Source organism: Leptodactylus fuscus, chromosome 5 (assembly GCF_031893055.1).
Source record: "Leptodactylus fuscus isolate aLepFus1 chromosome 5, aLepFus1.hap2, whole genome shotgun sequence".
NCBI lineage: Eukaryota > Metazoa > Chordata > Amphibia > Anura > Leptodactylidae > Leptodactylus > Leptodactylus fuscus.
Genome location: NC_134269.1, coordinates 42,169,656 through 42,191,765, shown reverse-complemented (window position 1 = coordinate 42,191,765; position 22,110 = coordinate 42,169,656). Strand labels below are relative to the sequence as shown.

Here is a 22,110-nt window from a genome sequence, read left to right as displayed (position 1 = left end):
TTTGGCCCTAGTATTCGTATGTCGGTAATAGAAGAAAAGATTGTAAGACCCTTTTTGAAAAAGGGACTAAAGTGAATAGCAAAATTTTCTTGGTAACACATCCATTGTAAGTCTATGTGGTTAGTAAAAATAACGTAAGAATTTATAGTTACTCTTAAGGTACAGTAGCCTAAGTCGAACATTTCCCACGATACATTCACGTATCTTTGCCTAACTAAAAAGTCAGGATTTTCATAAAGCTTTGGTTGGCATTGGGTGTATTCCATAATTTGAAGTTGAGAATATTGAAGAACGAAAGTTTTTCAAAGGCAGAAAAACTTTGATCTTCTAGTTCTAGATACTCCCATGGGTCAATAAATATATCAAAGTAGAGCAAGAAGCCATGGCCTGGGCTTACAAATTCCCATTTGTAGAATCCTCCCTTATTTTGGTTCCAGAAGGATATTTCATGCAGTTCACTTCATGGGAATAGACTGGACTTGATGACTTTTCCAAAACGACAATCTAATTTTTATGCATTGGAATATATAAAAAGGGAGCCTGTCAAAAGAAACTGGATCCTCAACCCAACACTAAACTGTTATCCATGATGGCGACAGGTTCCCGATTATATTGTACTTTTTGGCAGGGTCAGAATCATAAAGAAATCCAACTGTATTCCCCTGTCTATATAATGTGACAAGGGTGTGTGAGGGTAGCCAGCCCCCCTTCCAAACTGACCAATGTCCTACAGGCCATGTATGTCAACACAAGTCATATCTGGCTCATGCATGGTGGATCAAGGCGTACTAGTCTTAGCTTTATCTATACATTGTGCAGACATACTGGTTGAAGCTTTTGTTGACGTACCTAGCCACAAGAAATACAGACAGATAGAAAAAAGATGTTACATATACCTCCATTCTTTTGATTCCTCCAACTCCTCGTCCTCCATAGTAAGATGCATCCACTGTAGGCCACTTCTTTTTAGGTAATCCATCATCTTCTTCTTCCTGTGAAGAAAAATAGAAGATATATTTTTGGTCTTAAATCCTAAATAGTCATTCTATGGTTGGTTAAAGGGGGAATCACTCTGGGGCAATGAGACATTATGGCCATGTTTTTAATTGTAAACTAATATATTCTGCATATATTGAATAAATATTTTTTCACATTGGGAGTCAATCTTATAGGTAGTGGCATATAATATTGGTCGATCACAGTGATCACAGTTGTACGTGTGACCTGGCCTCAGTGGTAACAGAAAGAATCCATGTGATACATATAGTCCACGGACTGTTATACCCCAAACCACCCGCCCCACCCCACCTCCCCATATAGCTGTCACCAACTAAGAGGAAGATGAGACTCCATGGACTGTTATACCCCAAATCAGCCACCCCACCCCACCCCCCCATACTCTCCCCCTCGACTCCAACTCCCCCCCCCACACACACACACTTTACTAGCTTTGGCAATGCCGAATATCCATTCGGACGTGCCAGTAAAGCCTATTTGATTTGATTTAGCCCTTTGTTTATAGTACATCAATAGGTTTATCAGAGGACTTGATATGCCTTTACTAATGATCAATAAAGTACTATGCAATGTTTAGTGCTAATAATGCCCTTTATCAGGTTATATAGTGTGCCTAACACAAATAGATGGAGGAGGTAGTAATAGGCTATAGTAAATCCCACAAGGCTCCACCGCTGGTGAGTGGGTAGAAGGCGTAAGAAGCATATGAGTCTTGTGCACCCCCCCTTCCCCCATGGTACTAGGAGAGTGCTGCCTGTCTCTATCCAGTACTTTCCTGCAATGTCCTATATAATCCTGCTGATACATCTGGGTAAGGCCCAGTTCACATCTGTGTTTAGGAAGTCCGCTTGGGGATCCCCGAATGGAAACCCATCTGCATAAAAAAGCAGTTACCTAAGGAAACCCGCGAACCCCATAGACTATAATGGGATCCGGGTGGTTTCCGCACAAAAAATGTGGAGAGAAAAGTGCTGCTTGCAGGAACGAACAGAATGACCTGAATGCAGATGTGAACTGGGCAGTTAAATCAGCAGATTCTCCTTTACTTTCTGTGTGCAGTGTATGGGAGACAACATAGCAACTAGACCACACCCCTGGCTCAGGGATAACTAAACATTACAGATTAGATTGACTATAGTGATAAAACTGCTATAAATGCAGACTTCACATCATATAGTGACTAGAAATAGTTATTCCTCATGTGGATACACTGTACTATTGATTTATGCAACTATTCTCGGATGGTTCAGTATATAAAGGAAGGTAAGATGCTGAAGCAATATATACATGGCCTGGTTATTGCAGGCAATATTTCACAGTATTATGCAGATCTGGATGGCAAATAAATGAGTGGAGACAAAAGAAATCGAGAAGCTTTAATATCCTCCTGGTACATTCCATTCCTGTAATAAATAACCATTAAAGCCCTGCTTGTAAAATCCAGTCTAATAGCTCTTGCACAATCAACTTTACTTTGGACTACAGCAAAGATAATGAGAACCTATGGGCTGTGAATAGATAAAGGACATCTCAGAAATGGCAAGCAATTGTGTACATAACATACAGTAAGTACATATATATATATATATATATATATATATATATATATATATATATATATATGGGAAGTTAGTTCAGTAGAAGCAGTGGTGCGGACCCAAACGGTCAAGAAAGGGACACAAAATATGCAGCAAACTGGTTTATTTAGAAAAAAAAAACCCAACAAAGTAAATAAACCTTAACTTCAGGCAGAAACAAAATAAAAACCTGCTCCTCTGAGCAATTAACTAAAAAGAAATGATAACCTAACTATACGTGTGGCTTACTTCCAGCCACACGCACAAAACAAGCGCAATATTGTCTCACTGGACTTAGGATTACAGAACAGAACCATACACCTCCTTTCACTCCATGGATCTGCATTGGAGTGCAAAATCTGTAGCCTTTTTCTGGCCCAGTAATGAGCCAAGAATATACACCTGGGCTGAGGACTACTCCAGATCCGCCCTGGACCACGCATATGTCGGAAACCTGGGGCTAATATATCTGGATTTTAGCACTTTGCCTGTCACCTTCTTACAAGGCTGTCAATCATCCTGTGTGGGTGGAGTAATCAGGACTCTCACTGTCTCTCCTAGGAGTCCTGTTAGGATTTGCTCTGCATTTACAGAAATCCTGCTCCAAACCATATGAACCTATATATCAAACAGCTCATCTTCTCTCCCTCTATCATATCCAGCTCTCAATCATATAGCAGAAATCACTTGATAGATTTACTTTAAAAGGAATCTGTCACGCTGAAAGTGCTGTGCAACCTATAAACATGTTGTAAAGCTGGAGTATTGTTATGAAGTTTATATACTATATACACCATAACTATGCATAGCAACCCCATCGAAGAACCTTGGTACTTACTTATGAAGTTGTAGTTGTGCAATGAATTGGGTTTATTATCCGGAAGAATCAATAAATTGACAATATTTTCTCTGAAAGAGAGCACATCTACTATGTAGCAGTTGCACATATTACACACAAAGGAATGGAAATGTAATGATATGGCGGTGGATTATTTTATCTTTGTACTTTAATTCTCTTCTATGTGCTTTTCTCCTCCACTCGTCTTCCCTACCTCTCTAGACTGAATCTCTCACAACAGGAAATACCAAGGCTAAGGAGATCTTCCTCCTAATCTTATGACACGGCAGCGCTCTACCTACCAGCCAAACTAGGAACACAATCACAACAGGCTCGAAAAAAACCCCTCCAATGTGTTTACCACGGTCACTGGCTGGGAAACATAACCACAACTATTACCAAGCAGAATAAATACATTACTGCTCCCAGTTATCACACCTCATTATTCAATGCAAGGTCATGGGCAGGCCAGGAATTAAAGATGTCCTCCTTCAAGCTCCGTGTAGATAAATCAAATGATAAATTGCAGATCCTATGCCCGTAGAAGACCCTAGAGCACGATTTATCCTCCATTACTTTACAATGTCCTTTCCATCTGATATACACAGTCTAAGAGACTACTTTTGGCTTTCAGACAGTATCCTGCAGTTACATTATATTCCGTGACTTATATTACTGCACCTAACATTACCTAATGCTGAGCAGATAATCCTGAAAAATATGGCAAAATACAATGTTCAGTAGTTTTTTGGGGGCAAGAAATGCTGACAGAGTACATGTTGTTAAGTTTGATCTGAGACAGTCATCTTGTAATGGAAACAATTTTAACAGAATGCAGCTTGTAAATATCCTCGGAAATAATGACGCTTCTAAGGAACGAGGGTCTGCGGTCTTTTTCCCTTAGATATGTTAATAATTCCCATTAAGTTGGTTGACTGAAGTTGTTTCTGCACTGGAACATGGCTGACTCTACTGTTTGTAGATTTCCGACACATTTTAAGCAATGAGCTACCTATAGGAGGCACTAGAGAGACAGTCCGCCTCCTTCTTGAAGAAACATACTTTGTGTACCATTACACAGGGAACATTTCCCATAAGACGTCCTACCAAAGCTAGGTCTTTGTAAGATGAGCTCAAGTTAGAGGTGGAACTCTTCTGATAAAGAAAGGGTAACATCTACATTATTTGGAACCCATCTTGCCCTCATCCCTGTAATCCTCTACAAGGTTCTGTATCGAGACTTTTCTTTTCTTCCCTTTCACTACTATATGGTTGGTGACTAGGGTTGAGCAATCGTGTTCGGTAAAGATCGGATTTCGATCGTCGATCAAGAAAATTTTACGATCGCGATCAGAATTCCGAACACAATCTTTTTAGGTGGGATGGAGATCGGTACTATTTCCCACCATACTTTGCTTAGCCTTCACACTGAGTATATAGTGTATACTCAGTGTGAAGGCTCCTCTGCGGTTCCATACTAATGAATGGAAGCAGCTGGCACACAGCCTTAACCCCCTGTGCGCCGGCTGCCTCCATTTATTCTAATGGGAGACTAAACTAACATCTCTAGTAGCTACTTACCTCCAGAGATGGCTGCTCCAGTCCCGGTGTTCTTCTTCGCCTCGCTGCCGCTCCACGCTGCTCTTCTCGCCTCACTGCCGTCGCCTCTCAGGTTAGTGTTTAAAGAGCTAGGAAGGCGGGGCTTGTGGCTTAGGAGAGTGTGTGTGGGTACAGGGCGGGGAGACGTGATGTCTCCCCTCCCTGTACCCGCCCACACTCTCGTAACCCGCCCACACTCTCCTAATCTGGGAGGCAGCGAGGCGAGAAGAGCAGCGTGGAGCAGCAGCAAGGTGAAGAAGAACACCGGAGCAGCCATCTCTGCAGGTAAGTGGACACCAGGGGGGACTAAGTAGCCAGAGGATTAAAAAAAAATCCTCTGGCTACTTAGTGATTCACTACACAGCGTGGATTCTAACAATTAAAGCGTTTAATTGTCAGGTTCCATGCTGTATAGTGAATAGGATTGCTTTTAAAATCCGATCTCCGATTAATTAAAAAAATCCCATTGACTTGCATTGGGATCGGAATTGGGATCGAGATCGGGTTCGAATGAAAAATGATTGGAAATCGGATTTTAAAATCGATCCTGAAAAGTCAAGATCGGCTCAACCCTATTGGTGACAGTTTTGTTGGTAATGCTTCATGTGTCAACCATATTCATGTAGGTGTCTACACTCAGCAGGAGAAAAGATGGAGGAGATAAAATGGATGCCTTCAAGAAAATAAAAATAGAAAGTATAGAAGACTCAGCAGATCCCAGCTTGGCACATGCTAGATGTTGAGGAACCTGCCAGAATGTATGAACAATACGCCAAAAAATAACGTTGTCAGTATTTCTGGAGAACTGCCTTTTGCCTTTATCTTTTAAAGAGAACCAGTCGAATAATTTGGGGCTACTAAACCATCAGCATATCCAAGGCCTGCCTATGTAATATGCAGTAGTCCCATGGGTGTTTCGATAAACATGTTAATATTTACTGAGATGTCCTGACCTCGGCATCATGTACCAAGTGTGCATGCGGTGGGATCACCACAGTTCAGTGCAAGTCACCGAATCATCTCTTGGAAAGTATGTGTTTTATGATGTCTTTTAGGCTACATGCACATGACTATGTGTCGTGAATGGGTCCTTGAAAAAAACAGAATAGACCGCACACAGAAACCAAGTTCTCCATAGACCAATAAACTGGTATGACTTACCCTTGGTTCACATCTGTGTCGGTAATCCATTCAGGGGAGTCTGCATGGGAACCCCCCGAACGGACTACCGTACGCATTTGCAAGCGATGTGCAGTGAAAGCACACGGACCCCATAGACTAGAATGGTGTCCGTGTGCTTACTGTGCGCTGCTCGCACATATCATGCGGCCAGGAAACGAGATTGTCAAGTACTTTCCTGTTCACATGTTCCCTGCAGAGATCTCTCGGCAAGCACACGGACCCCATTATAGTCTATGGAGATCCATGTGCTTTCACTGGACACCGCTTGCAAATGCGTTTGGTATTCCGTTCGAGGGGGGTCCCCCTACGGACTCCCCCGAACGGATTACCAAGGCAGATGTGAATGAGGCCTTATTCTAGCTTTACACTTGAACTCTGGTTTCTCTTCTTCGGGTCGATTTGGGGATCTGAAAAACGGAAACCCAATCCTCTGAAAAAGAGGTTACCCTTGAAAAGGGTTTCCACTAAAAAAATGCCTGCAGGACTTTTCTCTTTGCATTTTTCAACCGCATTCGTGGATGGAATCCCCAGCCATAGAGCGAGCGCTGCTGTGAATCCAGCCTGAGCCCGGATGAAATAACATAAACAGGAATAGGACCGAAGCTGAGTTGTGTTAAGTAAATAATAATATGCTATTCCTTATATATCTTTATAAGTGGTGAGATGAGATTAGAAAAATGCTCTTCTCTTTTTTACAGAAACAATGGGGGAGGCTTAGTAAGAAAAATGCACCATAATTCTGGTGTAGTCCGTGCCAAAAACCGCCTAACATTCTGGACGCCACATTTTATCAAGTCTTTTGGACAACTTTTAGCTACTTTTACAGCTTGTATGAATATTGCTGGGGTTTAACTGAAAAGAGGCTGTGTGTTAAAAATGTGACATTTTTGTGTATTTTTTGACAGAGACCATAACAATACGCCAGATTTATCAAACAGAATTAGGTCCTTTAATGAATATGGAGTGGTTTAAGTCAAGATAGTCTTAGGGTAAGTTCACACGAGTTTTTTGAGCAGGATTTTGACATGGAATCCACATCAGAATCTGGCTCAAAAAACCGCCTCGCATTGAAATCAATGGGAGATGGTCATTTCCTTTTTCGCGAGCGGATTGTTCCTGCTCGCGGAAAAAAGAAGCGACCTGACCTTTCTTCAGGTGGATTCGGCGGATGTCCACCTTGTGACACTTCCCTCCCGACTAGGCTTATTCAATTTGGGCCTAATCCGGAGCGGAATGCCACGACTGGATGCCGCTGCACTGCCGGTTTTTGGACCAGAATCTGAGGTGGCCTCCCTTATCCTAAGGGTCCATTCACACAAAGGAAAATAGTGAGGAATTTGGTGTGGAATTTCAGCACTGAAAAAAAAACCCAATTGACTTCAATGGGTTCCTTTTTCTGCTATTTATTAGACCCCCTAGGGGTCTTGAACCCCAGGGGGTCTGATCACTAATGCAATGCATTACAATGCTAATGCATTTCAAAAAGCAGCTATTCTATTGCAGGCTACACAGAGTAGCCTGCAATAGATTCCATTGAAAGCCTTTACAAGGCTTTCCGATGTCATGGCAATGGGATCCCGGACCTGGGGCTTGCACCAGGTGCCATTGATCGCTGGGAAAATGGTGCCTCAGTCAGCTTTGACCGAGGTGCCAAAGGCGTTAATGCCCACAATCGGTGTGGGCACTGACTGGGGATATTAGTGCTGGGTGTCTGCTGTATAAAACAGTAGACACCCGCTGGTCGCCATGTTTAAACACAAGGCATCCACCGTACTAGTACGGTGGATGTCGGGAAGCAGTTAAAGACTATTGATCTGTGAAATTTTCACGGACCCAAAGACATTGAAAAGTATAAGAAATTATTTAAAACAAAAAAAGTGATCTGTTATTCACGGACACAGTCAGCACCACCTACAGATCAGGAGGGTAGGGTGCTGTCCGTGAATGTCAGTCCTTACACATCAACAAATGAACTGTGAAGATTGCAGATTTGTGAATAAGGCCTACATGTGCACTTTCTAAAACTATCGTCCCTGCAAGTGACTCCCATCCACATGTTGCAGAAAAATACATGCAATGGAAATGCTGCGATTTCCAAAACCGTTGTGTTTTTGCAAATCGCAGCATGTTAATTATACGCGGCGTCTTTTTAGACCCCAAGAATAATAATCGGAGGCCCAGGAGAGGTGAGGGAAAGGAAAAAACACTGTTACTTACCTCTCCGGGCTCCAGTCAAGCTTAGGGCCTACTTCTATGACGTCCCTGACGTCACATGACCAGGGCCTGCGTTCCGGGTCATGTGACGTACCGGACGTGATTGAAGATGGCTGACACCACCGAGGAATGCAGCAGAGCCAGGGATAGGTAAGTAACAGTGTTTTTTATGTTGGTATCCCCTCTCGGTCTCCGGTTATTATACTCGGGGATCTGAAAATACCCCAGAGTATAATAATTTTTCATGGGTGTTCAGAATGGGGCATAATATTGTATGCAGGGGACACTATGGGGCATAATAGTATGTGCAGGGGCCACTATGGGGCATAATACTGTGTGCAGGAGTCACTATGGGGCATAATACTGTGTGCAGGGGCCACTATGGGGCATAATACTGTGTGCAGGGGCCACTATGGAGCATAATACTGTGTGCAGGGGCCACTATGGGGCGTAATACTGCGTGCAGGGGCCACTATGGAGCATAATACTGCATGCAGGGGCCACTATGGAGCATAATACTGTGTGCAGGGGCCACTATGGAGCATAATACTGTGTGCAGGGGCCACTATGGAGCATAATACTGTGTGCAGGAGTCACTATGGAGCATAATACTGTGTGCAGGGCCACTATGAGGCATAATAGAGCACACAGGAATGCGAGGGGGGGTCTTCAGCATCGGTCGGGGGGCCCATGTCAAAAGTTCGCCACGGGGCCACACCATTCCTAGTTATGCCACTGCCACTTATACTCATTGCAGCTCTATGTGAGGTATTCTAAGCTTCTCTATAGACAACTTTATATATTTTTTGGCCGTGACCGGATGCAAACAAAAAGCCAATCCCTCCTCATTCACAATGCAAGTATGCAGAGAAATATAACAGGACCTATGTGAACTTATAAACAGCCGGCGTGTGTGTGTCCTGCATCTCAATTCATATATGTGGACATCCAAAGGAGTAACAGGAAGGGTTTGATCTTCTTCCCCGCTGGGTTTTTGGTCCATTGTGCACATTCCTCACATAAAAGCAAGCTGGGGACAGATACCTTTGACTTTAACCCTCCTGTCTCCAGATCTGACTGCACAGCGACGTCTACGACAGTCACACGCACATGACACTCTCATGATGGTGTTTTCAGACGCTTCATAGCAAGACTCTAATGAATTGTGAGGTTTTTCTCCACACCCTCTCCATTCCATTAAACCTTCTCCTCATCTGTTTCTAATCTGTAAACCCAACTCGATTTTCCCTTCTGTAATGAGAAGTGGAAACTGTTGACTTTCTTCTTTTTTTTTTCCTTGTCGATATCTGGCAGAGAAACTAATTTTTCTTTTATGTATTTTAAACTTTGCAAATTTTTTAGCATTAAAGCAAATATGTAAACTCTAAAGGAAAAGAGAAAATACACGGGAAGGTTTTAGGATAATAATAGAATGGGAACAAAAATAAATGCATGTAAGGTAAGATTCTGAATTGTTGCAAAGATATTGTAAATTCTAGAGTTTTTCCAATTATGTCTATGCTTTGTCCATCATACAATGACTCAAAGTTCGTCCCCGTGCACACTACTGTATCCGTATATTATGGATCTTTCATTACAGATAGTATACAGTCCCATTCATGTCTACAGTCCCATTCATGTCTACAGTCCTATACCGTACATACTTCTTTGATTTTTACAGATCACCGTAGAAATCATCCATGAACTATGGAGCTGGTCTTATTCCTATAGGTATTTGTGTAATAACCATACAAGTATTTGGGATCATACTCGTCTTTTTGAGGATCCATGATGGATGACATATTGATAGGATGTGGACATGGTTCATGGGGAGTACATATCTGTATTTGTCGGCAGTAAAAATCACTATGGTCGCATCCTTAGGGTTTATTTACACATCTCCATATTGAGTGGATTATTGATGCCCGGTTAATGAACATGAAAAATAGATAGAACATGGAGGATCTGTGTGTTGTCATGATTTTCAGGGATCCATAGAATAGCATGGTGCTCTATGGCCTACAGAATGGACCAAATTGGGCATGTCTGTCTGTATGAGCCCAATTAAAACCAGTGCTGTGGCCAAATCCCTCTAGCTGGGGCAACATGCAGCAAATTCTACAGTGAAATTCTGTACCATGTTGCTCTTAAAGCCACTAGAGCTAAAACTACCCAAAATGGGATGGGTTTTTGCTGAAGCTCATCTGCAGGTTTCTCTGCAAGCATCACACAGCTTTCAGCCTTTACAATGCAAAGTCAGGAAGCTGCAAGTGAATCCCATAGTAATAACGGACATGTTGCAGTTTTACAACCCTCAGTGCAAGTTGCTGTGGCAGAATGGTTTAAAGAGGACCTTTCACCATATCCGGGCACAGGCAGTTCTATATACTGGCAGAAAGCTGACAGTGCGCTGAATTCAGCGCACTGTCGGCTTTCCCGATCTGTGCCCGGTGTGAAGAGCTTACGGCCCGATACCGTAGCTCTTCTATGGTCAGAAGGGCGTTTCTGACCATTAGCCAGAGACGTCCTTCTGCCTCGTGGCGCCTATCGCGCTGTGCTGTGGAGCGGGGAGGAACGCCCCCTCACTCTACTCACACAGCTTGTCCGTAGACGAGTATTATCAGGAGAGGGAGGGGGCGTTCCTCCCGGCTCCACAGCACAGCGCGATTGGCGCCGCGAGGCAGAAGGACGTCTCTGGCTAATGGTCAGAAACGCCCTTCTGACTGTAAAGCGCTACGGTACCGATAGCGCTTTACACCGGACACGGATCGGGAAAGCCGACAGTGCGCTGAATTCAGCGCACTGTCAGCTTTCTGGCAGTATATAACACTGCCTGTGCCCAGATATGGTGAAAGGTCCTCTTTAAAGGGGCTCTACCACTAGGAAAAGTCATTTTTAACTAATCACACCTTTGCATAGCCCTTAGAAAGTCTATTTCACACCTACCTTTTGTATGTAGATTGCCTCAATGGTTTCTGAATAAGTCCGTTTATATTCATATGCTAATTAGACTGGTGCACGATAGAAGGTGCACACCTCTCCTATTGTCTTCTATGGGAGACGGCTCCTGCTGCTGCTGATGACTCGCTTCCTGTTTGCTTCACACACATAGAAGATAATGGGAGAGAGGAGGCTGCTGGGAACTTCCTGTACTGGCTGGAGGCTCATTAGCATATGAATAAAAACGGACTTATTCAGAGACCACTGAAGCAATCTACATACAAAAGGTAAGTGTGGAATAGCCTTTCTAAAGCCTATGCAAGCATGTGTTTAGATAAAAATGACTTTTCCCAGTGATAGAGCCCCTTTAATCTATTATGTTTCTGCTATATATCCCTGCAGGTAAGCTGCTCTTGAGTTAATGGCAGCTGCTGCAATTGCTGCCCAGGTGACTCCAGCCTTAGGTCAAGGCCACATGAAGCGAAAGAACAGTATTTTGGGGGGTGTTTTTGAAAATGCAGGGGATTTTTTCTGCATTGTGTGGATGGGATTAGCCAGAATCTCATCGACTTTGCAGGTAGTGTAAAATTCAGCACTTTTTGCCGTGGTAAAAACACTGTGTTTTCACAATGTGGCTGAGGCCCTACTATGCGGAAATGCAACTTTTTGTTGTTGCAGATTTGGCTGCATGTTTTAAAATGAAGCCAAGAATGTCTACAAAAGGAATGAGAAATATATAGGAAGTCCTTATACTTCTCCCTTCTGCTCAATCCTCTCCTGGCTTTGGCTCAAAAAAAAGCAGCTAAATCTGCAACAACAAAAGCTGCGTTTCTGCAACGTGGGGCCTCTATCCTACCAGGTGCAGGATAAAGTAATGTCCTTTCTTCTGTTGCCACAAAGTGAAGTTATTAGGCCAGGGCTACATGAAAACTTTGGCAGAGACTGTCCGGGTCGCAGCGTGACTCCAATCACTATCATGAGTGAAAGTGTTGAGGTCACTCCTGGAGTTGTGGCCAAAGTTGCCATTTATCTCTAGCCTAAATGTTTGAAGCATAAAAAATCATATGCAAATGAACCTAATTAGTCACAGTAGGTGGAGAGGAAATTCAGCCTAGTCACACCATCCATTGCTATTCCCACCCCCTGGGCATGAGTGACATCTCCCCTACAGTCCTTTCACTCCCTGATGTCACAAGGAGGTGTTCTTAGGGAGGCCATTATGTACCTTGTTATGTAATTCCATTTCATGAGAACTCTGGTCAAAATCCTGTCTGTACGGATAACATTAGATGGGGAGATTTTGGTTTTGGACGGCAATGCAGAAGAGAAATGAATGTGTCCACATGTGGGTTCTGGGTGTCCATGCGGCTCCTCCAGCAAGCCAACCAACACTATGAAAATTATTAGAGATGAGCGAACACTAAAATGTTCGAGGTTCGAAATTCGATTCGAACAGCCGCTCAATGTTCGTGTGTTCGAACGGGTTTCGAACCCCATTATAGTCTATGGGGAACAGATACTCGTTAAGGGGGAAACCCAAATCCGTGTCTGGAGGGTCACCAAGTCCACTATGACACCCCAGGAAATGATGCCAACACCTCTGGAATGACACTGGGACAGCAGGGGAAGCATGTCTGGGGGCATCTAACACACCAAAGACCCTCTATTACCCCAACATCACAGCCTAACAACTACACACTTTACACACTCAATACCACCTCTCTGACAGTAGGAAAACACCTTGAAACATGTGTATTTGGCACTTGCAGTGAGGAGAGCTTGTCACCAGCAGTGAATTTGGCCCTTGTAGTAAGTTGAGGTTGGCACCAACATTTGTTTTGAAAATCAGGGTGGATTGAGCCTCTAACCAGCAGAGTTTGGGCAAATTCATGGTGGAGGGAGCCTCTAAAAACCCCAGTTTGGACCAATTCATGGTGGAGGGAGCCTCTAACCAGCCCAGTTTGGGCAAATTCATGGTGGAGGGAGCCTCTAAAAAACCCAGTTTGGACCAATTCATGGTGGAGGGAGCCTCTAACCAGCCCAGTTTGGGCAAATTCATGGTGGAGGGAGCCTCTAACCAGCCCAGTTTGGACCAATTAATGGTGGAGGGAGCCTCTAACCAGCCCAGTTTGGACCAATTAATGGTGGAGGGAGCCTCTAAAAAACCCAGTTTGGACCAATTCATGGTGGAGGGAGCCTCTAAACAGCCCAGTTTGGGCAAATTCATGGTGGAGGGAGCCTCTAAAAAACCCAGTTTGGACCAATTCATGGTGGAGGGAGCCTCTAACCAGCCCAGTTTGGACCAATTAATGGTGGAGGGAGCCTCTAAACAGCCAAGTTTGGACCAATTCATGGTGGAGGGAGCCTCTAAAAAACCCAGTTTGGACCAATTCATGGTGGAGGGAGCCTCTAAACAGCCCAGTTTGGGCAAATTCATGGTGGAGGGAGCCTCTAAAAAACCCAGTTTGGACCAATTCATGGTGGAGGGAGCCTCTAACCAGCCCAGTTTGGACCAATTAATGGTGGAGGGAGCCTCTAAACAGCCAAGTTTGGACCAATTCATGGTGGAGGGAGCCTCTAAAAACCCCAGTTTGGACCAATTCATGGTGGAGGGAGCCTCTAACCAGCCCAGTTTGGACCAATTAATGGTGGAGGGAGCCTCTAACCACCCCAGTTTGGACCAATTCATGGTGGAGGGAGCCTCTAACCAGCCCAGTTTGGGCAAATTCATGGTGGAGGGAGCCTCTAAACAGCCCAGTTTGGGCAAATTCATGGTGGAGGGAGCCTCTAACCAGCCCAGTTTGGACCAATTAATGGTGGAGGGAGCCTCTAACCAGCCCAGTTTGGACCAATTAATGGTGGAGGGAGCCTCTAACCACCCCAGTTTGGACCAATTCATGGTGGAGGGAGCCTCTAAACAGCCAAGTTTGGACCAATTCATGGTGGAGGGAGCCTCTAAAAACCCCAGTTTGGACCAATTCATGGTGGAGGGAGCCTCTAACCAGCCCAGTTTGGGCAAATTCATGGTGGAGGGAGCCTCTAAACAGCCCAGTTTGGGCAAATTCATGGTGGAGGGAGCCTCTAACCAGCCCAGTTTGGACCAATTAATGGTGGAGGGAGCCTCTAACCAGCCCAGTTTGGACCAATTAATGGTGGAGGGAGCCTCTAACCACCCCAGTTTGGACCAATTCATGGTGGAGGGAGCCTCTAAAAACCCCAGTTTGGACCAATTCATGGTGGAGGGAGCCTCTAACCAGCCCAGTTTGGGCAAATTCATGGTGGAGGGAGCCTCTAAACAGCCCAGTTTGGGCAAATTCATGGTGGAGGGAGCCTCTAACCAGCCCAGTTTGGACCAATTAATGGTGGAGGGAGCCTCTAACCAGCCCAGTTTGGACCAATTAATGGTGGAGGGAGCCTCTAACCACCCCAGTTTGGACCAATTCATGGTGGAGGGAGCCTCTAAACAGCCAAGTTTGGACCAATTCATGGTGGAGGGAGCCTCTAAAAACCCCAGTTTGGACCAATTCATGGTGGAGGGAGCCTCTAACCAGCCCAGTTTGGGCAAATTCATGGTGGAGGGAGCCTCTAAACAGCCCAGTTTGGGCAAATTCATGGTGGAGGGAGCCTCTAACCAGCCCAGTTTGGACCAATTAATGGTGGAGGGAGCCTCTAACCAGCCCAGTTTGGACCAATTAATGGTGGAGGGAGCCTCTAAAAAACCCAGTTTGGACCAATTCATGGTGGAGGGAGCCTCTAAACAGCCCAGTTTGGGCAAATTCATGGTGGAGGGAGCCTCTAAAAAACCCAGTTTGGACCAATTCATAGTGGAGGGAGCCTCTAACCAGCCCAGTTTGGACCAATTAATGGTGGAGGGAGCCTCTAAACAGCCAAGTTTGGACCAATTCATGGTGGAGGGAGCCTCTAAAAAACCCAGTTTGGACCAATTCATGGTGGAGGGAGCCTCTAAACAGCCCAGTTTGGGCAAATTCATGGTGGAGGGAGCCTCTAAAAAACCCAGTTTGGACCAATTCATGGTGGAGGGAGCCTCTAACCAGCCCAGTTTGGACCAATTAATGGTGGAGGGAGCCTCTAAACAGCCAAGTTTGGACCAATTCATGGTGGAGGGAGCCTCTAAAAACCCCAGTTTGGACCAATTCATGGTGGAGGGAGCCTCTAACCAGCCCAGTTTGGACCAATTAATGGTGGAGGGAGCCTCTAACCACCCCAGTTTGGACCAATTCATGGTGGAGGGAGCCTCTAACCAGCCCAGTTTGGGCAAATTCATGGTGGAGGGAGCCTCTAAACAGCCCAGTTTGGGCAAATTCATGGTGGAGGGAGCCTCTAACCAGCCCAGTTTGGACCAATTAATGGTGGAGGGAGCCTCTAACCAGCCCAGTTTGGACCAATTAATGGTGGAGGGAGCCTCTAACCACCCCAGTTTGGACCAATTCATGGTGGAGGGAGCCTCTAAACAGCCAAGTTTGGACCAATTCATGGTGGAGGGAGCCTCTAAAAACCCCAGTTTGGACCAATTCATGGTGGAGGGAGCCTCTAACCAGCCCAGTTTGGGCAAATTCATGGTGGAGGGAGCCTCTAAACAGCCCAGTTTGGGCAAATTCATGGTGGAGGGAGCCTCTAACCAGCCCAGTTTGGACCAATTAATGGTGGAGGGAGCCTCTAACCAGCCCAGTTTGGACCAATTAATGGTGGAGGGAGCCTCTAACCACCCCAGTTTGGACCAATTCATGGTGGAGGGAGCCTCTAAAAACCCCAGTTTGGACCAATTCATGGTGGAGGGAGCCTCTAACCAGCCCAGTTTGGGCAAATTCATGGTGGAGGGAGCCTCTAAACAGCCCAGTTTGGGCAAATTCATGGTGGAGGGAGCCTCTAACCAGCCCAGTTTGGACCAATTAATGGTGGAGGGAGCCTCTAACCAGCCCAGTTTGGACCAATTAATGGTGGAGGGAGCCTCTAACCACCCCAGTTTGGACCAATTCATGGTGGAGGGAGCCTCTAAACAGCCAAGTTTGGACCAATTCATGGTGGAGGGAGCCTCTAAAAACCCCAGTTTGGACCAATTCATGGTGGAGGGAGCCTCTAACCAGCCCAGTTTGGGCAAATTCATGGTGGAGGGAGCCTCTAAACAGCCCAGTTTGGGCAAATTCATGGTGGAGGGAGCCTCTAACCAGCCCAGTTTGGACCAATTAATGGTGGAGGGAGCCTCTAACCAGCCCAGTTTGGACCAATTAATGGTGGAGGGAGCCTCTAACCACCCCAGTTTGGACCAATTCATGGTGGAGGGAGCCTCTAAAAACCCCAGTTTGGACCAATTCATGGTGGAGGGAGCCTCTAACCAGCCCAGTTTGGGCAAATTCATGGTGGAGGGAGCCTCTAAACAGCCCAGTTTGGGCAAATTCATGGTGGAGGGAGCCTCTAACCAGCCCAGTTTGGACCAATTAATGGTGGAGGGAGCCTCTAACCAGCCCAGTTTGGACCAATTAATGGTGGAGGGAGCCTCTAACCACCCCAGTTTGGACCAATTCATGGTGGAGGGAGCCTCTAAACAGCCAAGTTTGGACCAATTCATGGTGGAGGGAGCCTCTAAAAACCCCAGTTTGGACCAATTCATGGTGGAGGGAGCCTCTAACCAGCCCAGTTTGGGCAAATTCATGGTGGAGGGAGCCTCTAAACAGCCCAGTTTGGGCAAATTCATGGTGGAGGGAGCCTCTAACCAGCCCAGTTTGGACCAATTAATGGTGGAGGGAGCCTCTAACCAGCCCAGTTTGGACCAATTAATGGTGGAGGGAGCCTCTAAAAACCCCAGTTTGGACCAATTCATGGTGGAGGGAGCCTCTAACCAGCCCAGTTTGGGCAAATTCATGGTGGAGGGAGCCTCTAAACAGCCCAGTTTGGGCAAATTCATGGTGGAGGGAGCCTCTAACCAGCCCAGTTTGGACCAATTAATGGTGGAGGGAGCCTCTAACCAGCCCAGTTTGGACCAATTAATGGTGGAGGGAGCCTCTAACCAGCCCAGTTTGGACCAATTAATGGTGGAGGGAGCCTCTAACCACCCCAGTTTGGACAAATTCATGGTGGAGGGAGCCTCTAAAAAACCCAGTTTGGACCAATTCATGGTGGAGGGAGCCTCTAAACAGCCCAGTTTGGGCAAATTCATGGTGGAGGGAGCCTCTAAACAGCCCAGTTTGGGCAAATTCATGGTGGAGGGAGCCTCTAACCAGCCCAGTTTGGACCAATTAATGGTGGAGGGAGCCTCTAACCAGCCCAGTTTGGACCAATTCATGGTGGAGGGAGCCTCTAAACAGCCCAGTTTGGGCAAATTCATGGTGGAAGGAGCCTCTAACCAGCAGAGTTGTGGGAAAGCAGGGTGGAGGGAGCCTCTAACCAGCAGAGTTGGTGGAAATCAGGGTGGAGGGAGCCTCTAACCAGCAGAGTTGGGGGAAATCATGTTGGAGGGAGCCTAGTATTAGCAGAATTGTGCAACGCTTATGGTGGATGAGTATGAGGATGCGGAGGAATTGGAGAGGTTGAGTACAGACATGGAGTTTCATGTTGGGGTGCTTTACACAGGTGGGCACAAAAATGAAGGCTCTATCCAGTGGTGGTTCATTTTTATCAAAGTGAGCCGGTCGGCACTCTCAGCTGACAGACGGGTGCGCTTGTCAGTGATGATGCCACCGGCTGCACTGAACACCCTCTCAGATAGGACGCTGGCGGCAGGACAGGACAGCACCTCCAAGGCATATAGGGCAAGTTCAAGCCACAGGTCCAACTTCGACACCCAATACGTGTAGGGCGCAGAGGGGTCGGAGAGGACAGGGCTGTGGTCGGAAAGGTATTCCCGCAACATGCGCCTATACTTCTCACGCCTGGTGACACTAGGACCCTCCGTGGCGGCACTTTGGCGAGGGGGTGCCATCAAGGTGTCCCAGACCTTAGACAGTGTGCCCCTCGTTTGTGTGGACCGGTGAGAACTTGGTTGCCTACTGGAGGAACTGCCCTCCCTGCCGCCACTGTCACATGCTGGAAACATCTCCATCATATTCTGCACCAATTGCCTGTGGCAAGCATTGATGCGATTGGCCCTCCCCTCTACCGGAATAAAAGACGAGATGTTGTTTTTATACCGGGGGTCAAGGATAGCAAAGATCCAGTACTGGTTGTCCTCCATGATTTTGACAATACGCTTGTCGGTTGTAAAGCACCCCAACATGAACTCAGCCATGTCTGCCACAGTGTTAGTTGGCATGACTCCTCTGGCCCCACCGGAAAGTTCAATCTCCATTTCCTCCTCATCCTCCATGTCTACCCATCCGCGCTGCAACAATGGGACGATTCGAAGTTGCCCGGAAGCCTCCTGTATCACCATCACATCATCGGACAACTCTTCTTCCTCCTCCTCCTCCTCCTCCTCCATTAAACGCAGTGAAGCGGACAGATGTGTGGACCTACTCTCCAGCTGTGACGGATCGGATGCTATCCCTAACTCCTCTGTGTGATCTGAGTTATCCCTGATGTCAATCAGGGATTCTCTCAGAACACACAAGAGCGGGATTGTAAGGCTCACCATCGCATCCTCAGAGCTCACCCTCCTTGTGGACTCCTCAAAGACCCGTAGGATGTCACAAAGGTCTCTCATCCATGGCCACTCATGGATGTGAAACTGAGGCAGCTGACTTTGTGGCACCCTAGGGTTTTGTAGCTGGTATTCCATCAAAGGTCTCTGCTGCTCAACCACTCTATTCAACATCTGAAACGTTGAGTTCCAGCGTGTGGGGACGTCGCACAAAAGCCGGTGTTGTGGCACATGCAGGCGTTGCTGGAGAGATTTTAAGCTAGCAGCGGCTACTGTCGACTTGCGAAAGTGGGCGCACATGCGCCGCACTTTCACCAGTAGCTCTGGAACATTGGGGTAGCTCTTTAGGAAACGTTGCACCACTAGGTTGAAGACGTGGGCCAGGCATGGAACATGTTGGAGTCCGGCAAGCTCCAGAGCTGCTACCAGGTTCCGGCCGTTATCACAAACGACCATGCCTGGGCCCAGGTGCAGCGGCTCAAACCATATTGCCGTCTCATCGAGGAGGGCATCCCTCACCTCGGAGGCAGTGTGCTGTCTGTCCCCCAAGCTGATCAGCTTCAGCACAGCCTGCTGACGTCTACCAACGCCAGTGCTGCAACGTTTCCAACTCGTAGCTGGGGTCAATCTAACAGCGGAGGAGGAGGCGGTGGCGGAGGAGGAGGCGGTGGCGGAGGAGGAGGCGGTAGAGGAGGAGGAGGAGGGGGGTGTTCTTCTCGTGTCCCTGCCAGGAATGTTAGGCGGGGAGACGAGGTACACCGGGCCAGTTTGGGAAGCAGTCCCAGCCTCAACTACATTCACCCAGTGTGCCGTCAGTGAAATGTAGCGTCCCTGTCCGCATGCACTTGTCCACGCGTCGGTGGTCAAGTGGACCTTTGTGCAAAGCGCGGAACTAAGGGCCCGCCTGATGTTGAGTGACACGTGCTGGTGCAAGGCGGGGACGGCACACCGGGAGAAGTAGTGACGGCTAGGGACGGCATAGCGAGGTGCCGCAGTTGCCATCAGGTCCAGGAAGGCGGGAGTTTCAACAAGTCGGAACGCCAACATCTCCTGGGCCAGCAGTTTAGCGATGTTGGCGTTCAAGGCTTGCGCGTGTGGGTGGTTAGCAGTGTATTTCTGCCGCCGCTCCAATGTCTGAGAGATGGTGGGTTGTTGTAAAGAAACGCCTGATGGTGCCTTTGATGGTGCAGGAGAAGGAGATAAGACAGGACCAGGGGAGGATGAGGTAGAAGTCAACAAAGTGGCGGAGGCAGATGAAGTGGTGTCCTGGCTCGTCCTCTGGAGTGCATCGCCAGCACAGTCAGCAGTGGCAGTGGCAGAGGCAGAGGCAGAGGCAGTGGCAGTGGCGTGAACGGCAGGCGGCCTTTGTCCTGCCGTTGCTGCCTGCCACTGATTCCAGTGCTTGGATTCCAAATGACGGCGCATTGAAGTGGTGGACAGGTTGCTCTTCTCAGAGCCCCTAATCAATTTCGAGAGGCAAATTGTGCAGACAACACTATATCTGTCCTCGGCGCATTCCTTGAAAAAACTCCACACCTTCGAGAAACGTGCCCTCGAGGTGGGAGTTTTTCGGGGCTGGGTACGAACTGGAACATCTTGGGAGATTCCGGGTGTGGCCTGGCTTCGCCTAAGCTGCTGACCTCTGCCTCTGCCTCTAGCTACCCTTTTTGGTGCTGCACCTGCCTCAACATCCACACTACTTTCCCCGCTTGACATCCCCCCTGTCCAGGTCGGGTCAGTGTCCTCATCATCCACCACTTCCTCTTCCAACTCCTGTCTCATCTCCTCCTCCCGCACAATGCGCCAGTCAACTGGATGCCCTGACGGCAACTGCGTCACATCATCGTCGATGAGGGTGGGTTGCTGGTCATCCACCACCAAATCGAACGGAGATGGAGGAGACTCTAGTGTTTGAGCATCTGGACACAGATGCTCCTCTGTTAGGTTCGTGGAATCGTGACGTGGAGAGGCAGGTTGAGGGACAATGAAAGGAGCGGAGAACAGCTCTGGGGAGCAGGGACAGTTTGGGTTATTGTTCTGTAAAGCTTCGGAATTTTGGGAGGAAGGAAGACAAGACTGTTGGGTAATAGGAGGAGAGGAGGCAGAGTCTGACTGGCTGCTGGACAATGTGCTGTAAGCGTTCTCTGACAGCCATTGCAAGACCTGTTCCTGGTTCTCGGGCCTACTAAGGTTTGTACCCTGCAGTTTAGTTAATGTGGCAAGCAACCCTGGCACTGTGGAGTGGCGCAATGCTTGCTGCCCCACAGGAGTAGGCACGGGACGCCCTGTGGCTTCACTGCTACCTTGCTCCCCAGAACCATTCCCCCGACCTCGCCCACGGCCTCGTCCACGTCCCTTTCCGGGAGCCTTGCGCATTTTGAATTCCTAGTTAGAAATTGGCACTGTATACCAGTAGTAAAAATTGTGGGTGCACGTAACCCCAATATATTCTTTGAATTCCCAGTCAGACACTGGCACTATATGGCAGTAGCAAGAAATGAGGGTATTTGTATTCCCAATATACTCTTTGAATTCCCAGTCAGACAATGGCACTGTATACCAGTAGTAAAAATTGTGGGTGCACGTAACCCCAATATATTCTTTGAATTACCAGTCAGAAACTGGCACTATATGGCAGTAGCAAGAAATGAGGGTATTTATAACCCCAATATATTCTTTGAATTCCCAGTCAGACAATGGCACTGTATACCAGTAGTAAAAATTGAGGGTGCACGTAACCCCAATATATTCTTTGAATTACCAGTCAGAAACTGGCACTATATGGCAGTAGCAAGAAATGAGGGTATTTATAACCCCAATATATTCTTTGAATTCCCAGTCAGACAATGGCACTGTATACCAGTAGTAAAAATTGTGGGTGCACGTAACCCCAATATATTCTTTGAATTCCCAGTCAGACACTGGCACTATATGGCAGTAGCAAGAAATGAGGGTATTTGTATTCCCAATATACTCTTTGAATTCCCAGTCAGACAATGGCACTGTATACCAGTAGTAAAAATTGTGGGTGCACGTAACCCCAATATATTCTTTGAATTACCAGTCAGAAACTGGCACTATATGGCAGTAGCAAGAAATGAGGGTATTTATAACCCCAATATATTCTTTGAATTCCCAGTCAGACAATG

The 22,110-nt window shown here is 46.9% G+C and overlaps 1 protein-coding gene across 1 annotated transcript in view; it reads right to left on the bottom strand.

Moving 5' to 3' along the window:
• The window catches only part of ANTXR1 (ANTXR cell adhesion molecule 1), a 122,375-nt gene that overhangs the window by 30,549 nt on the left and 69,716 nt on the right, over positions 1 to 22,110 (bottom strand). The window contains exon 15 of the mRNA XM_075273035.1: positions 897 to 992. Coding sequence (XP_075129136.1) covers positions 897 to 992 — 96 coding nt within the window. The remainder of the gene's footprint in view (positions 1 to 896; positions 993 to 22,110) is intronic.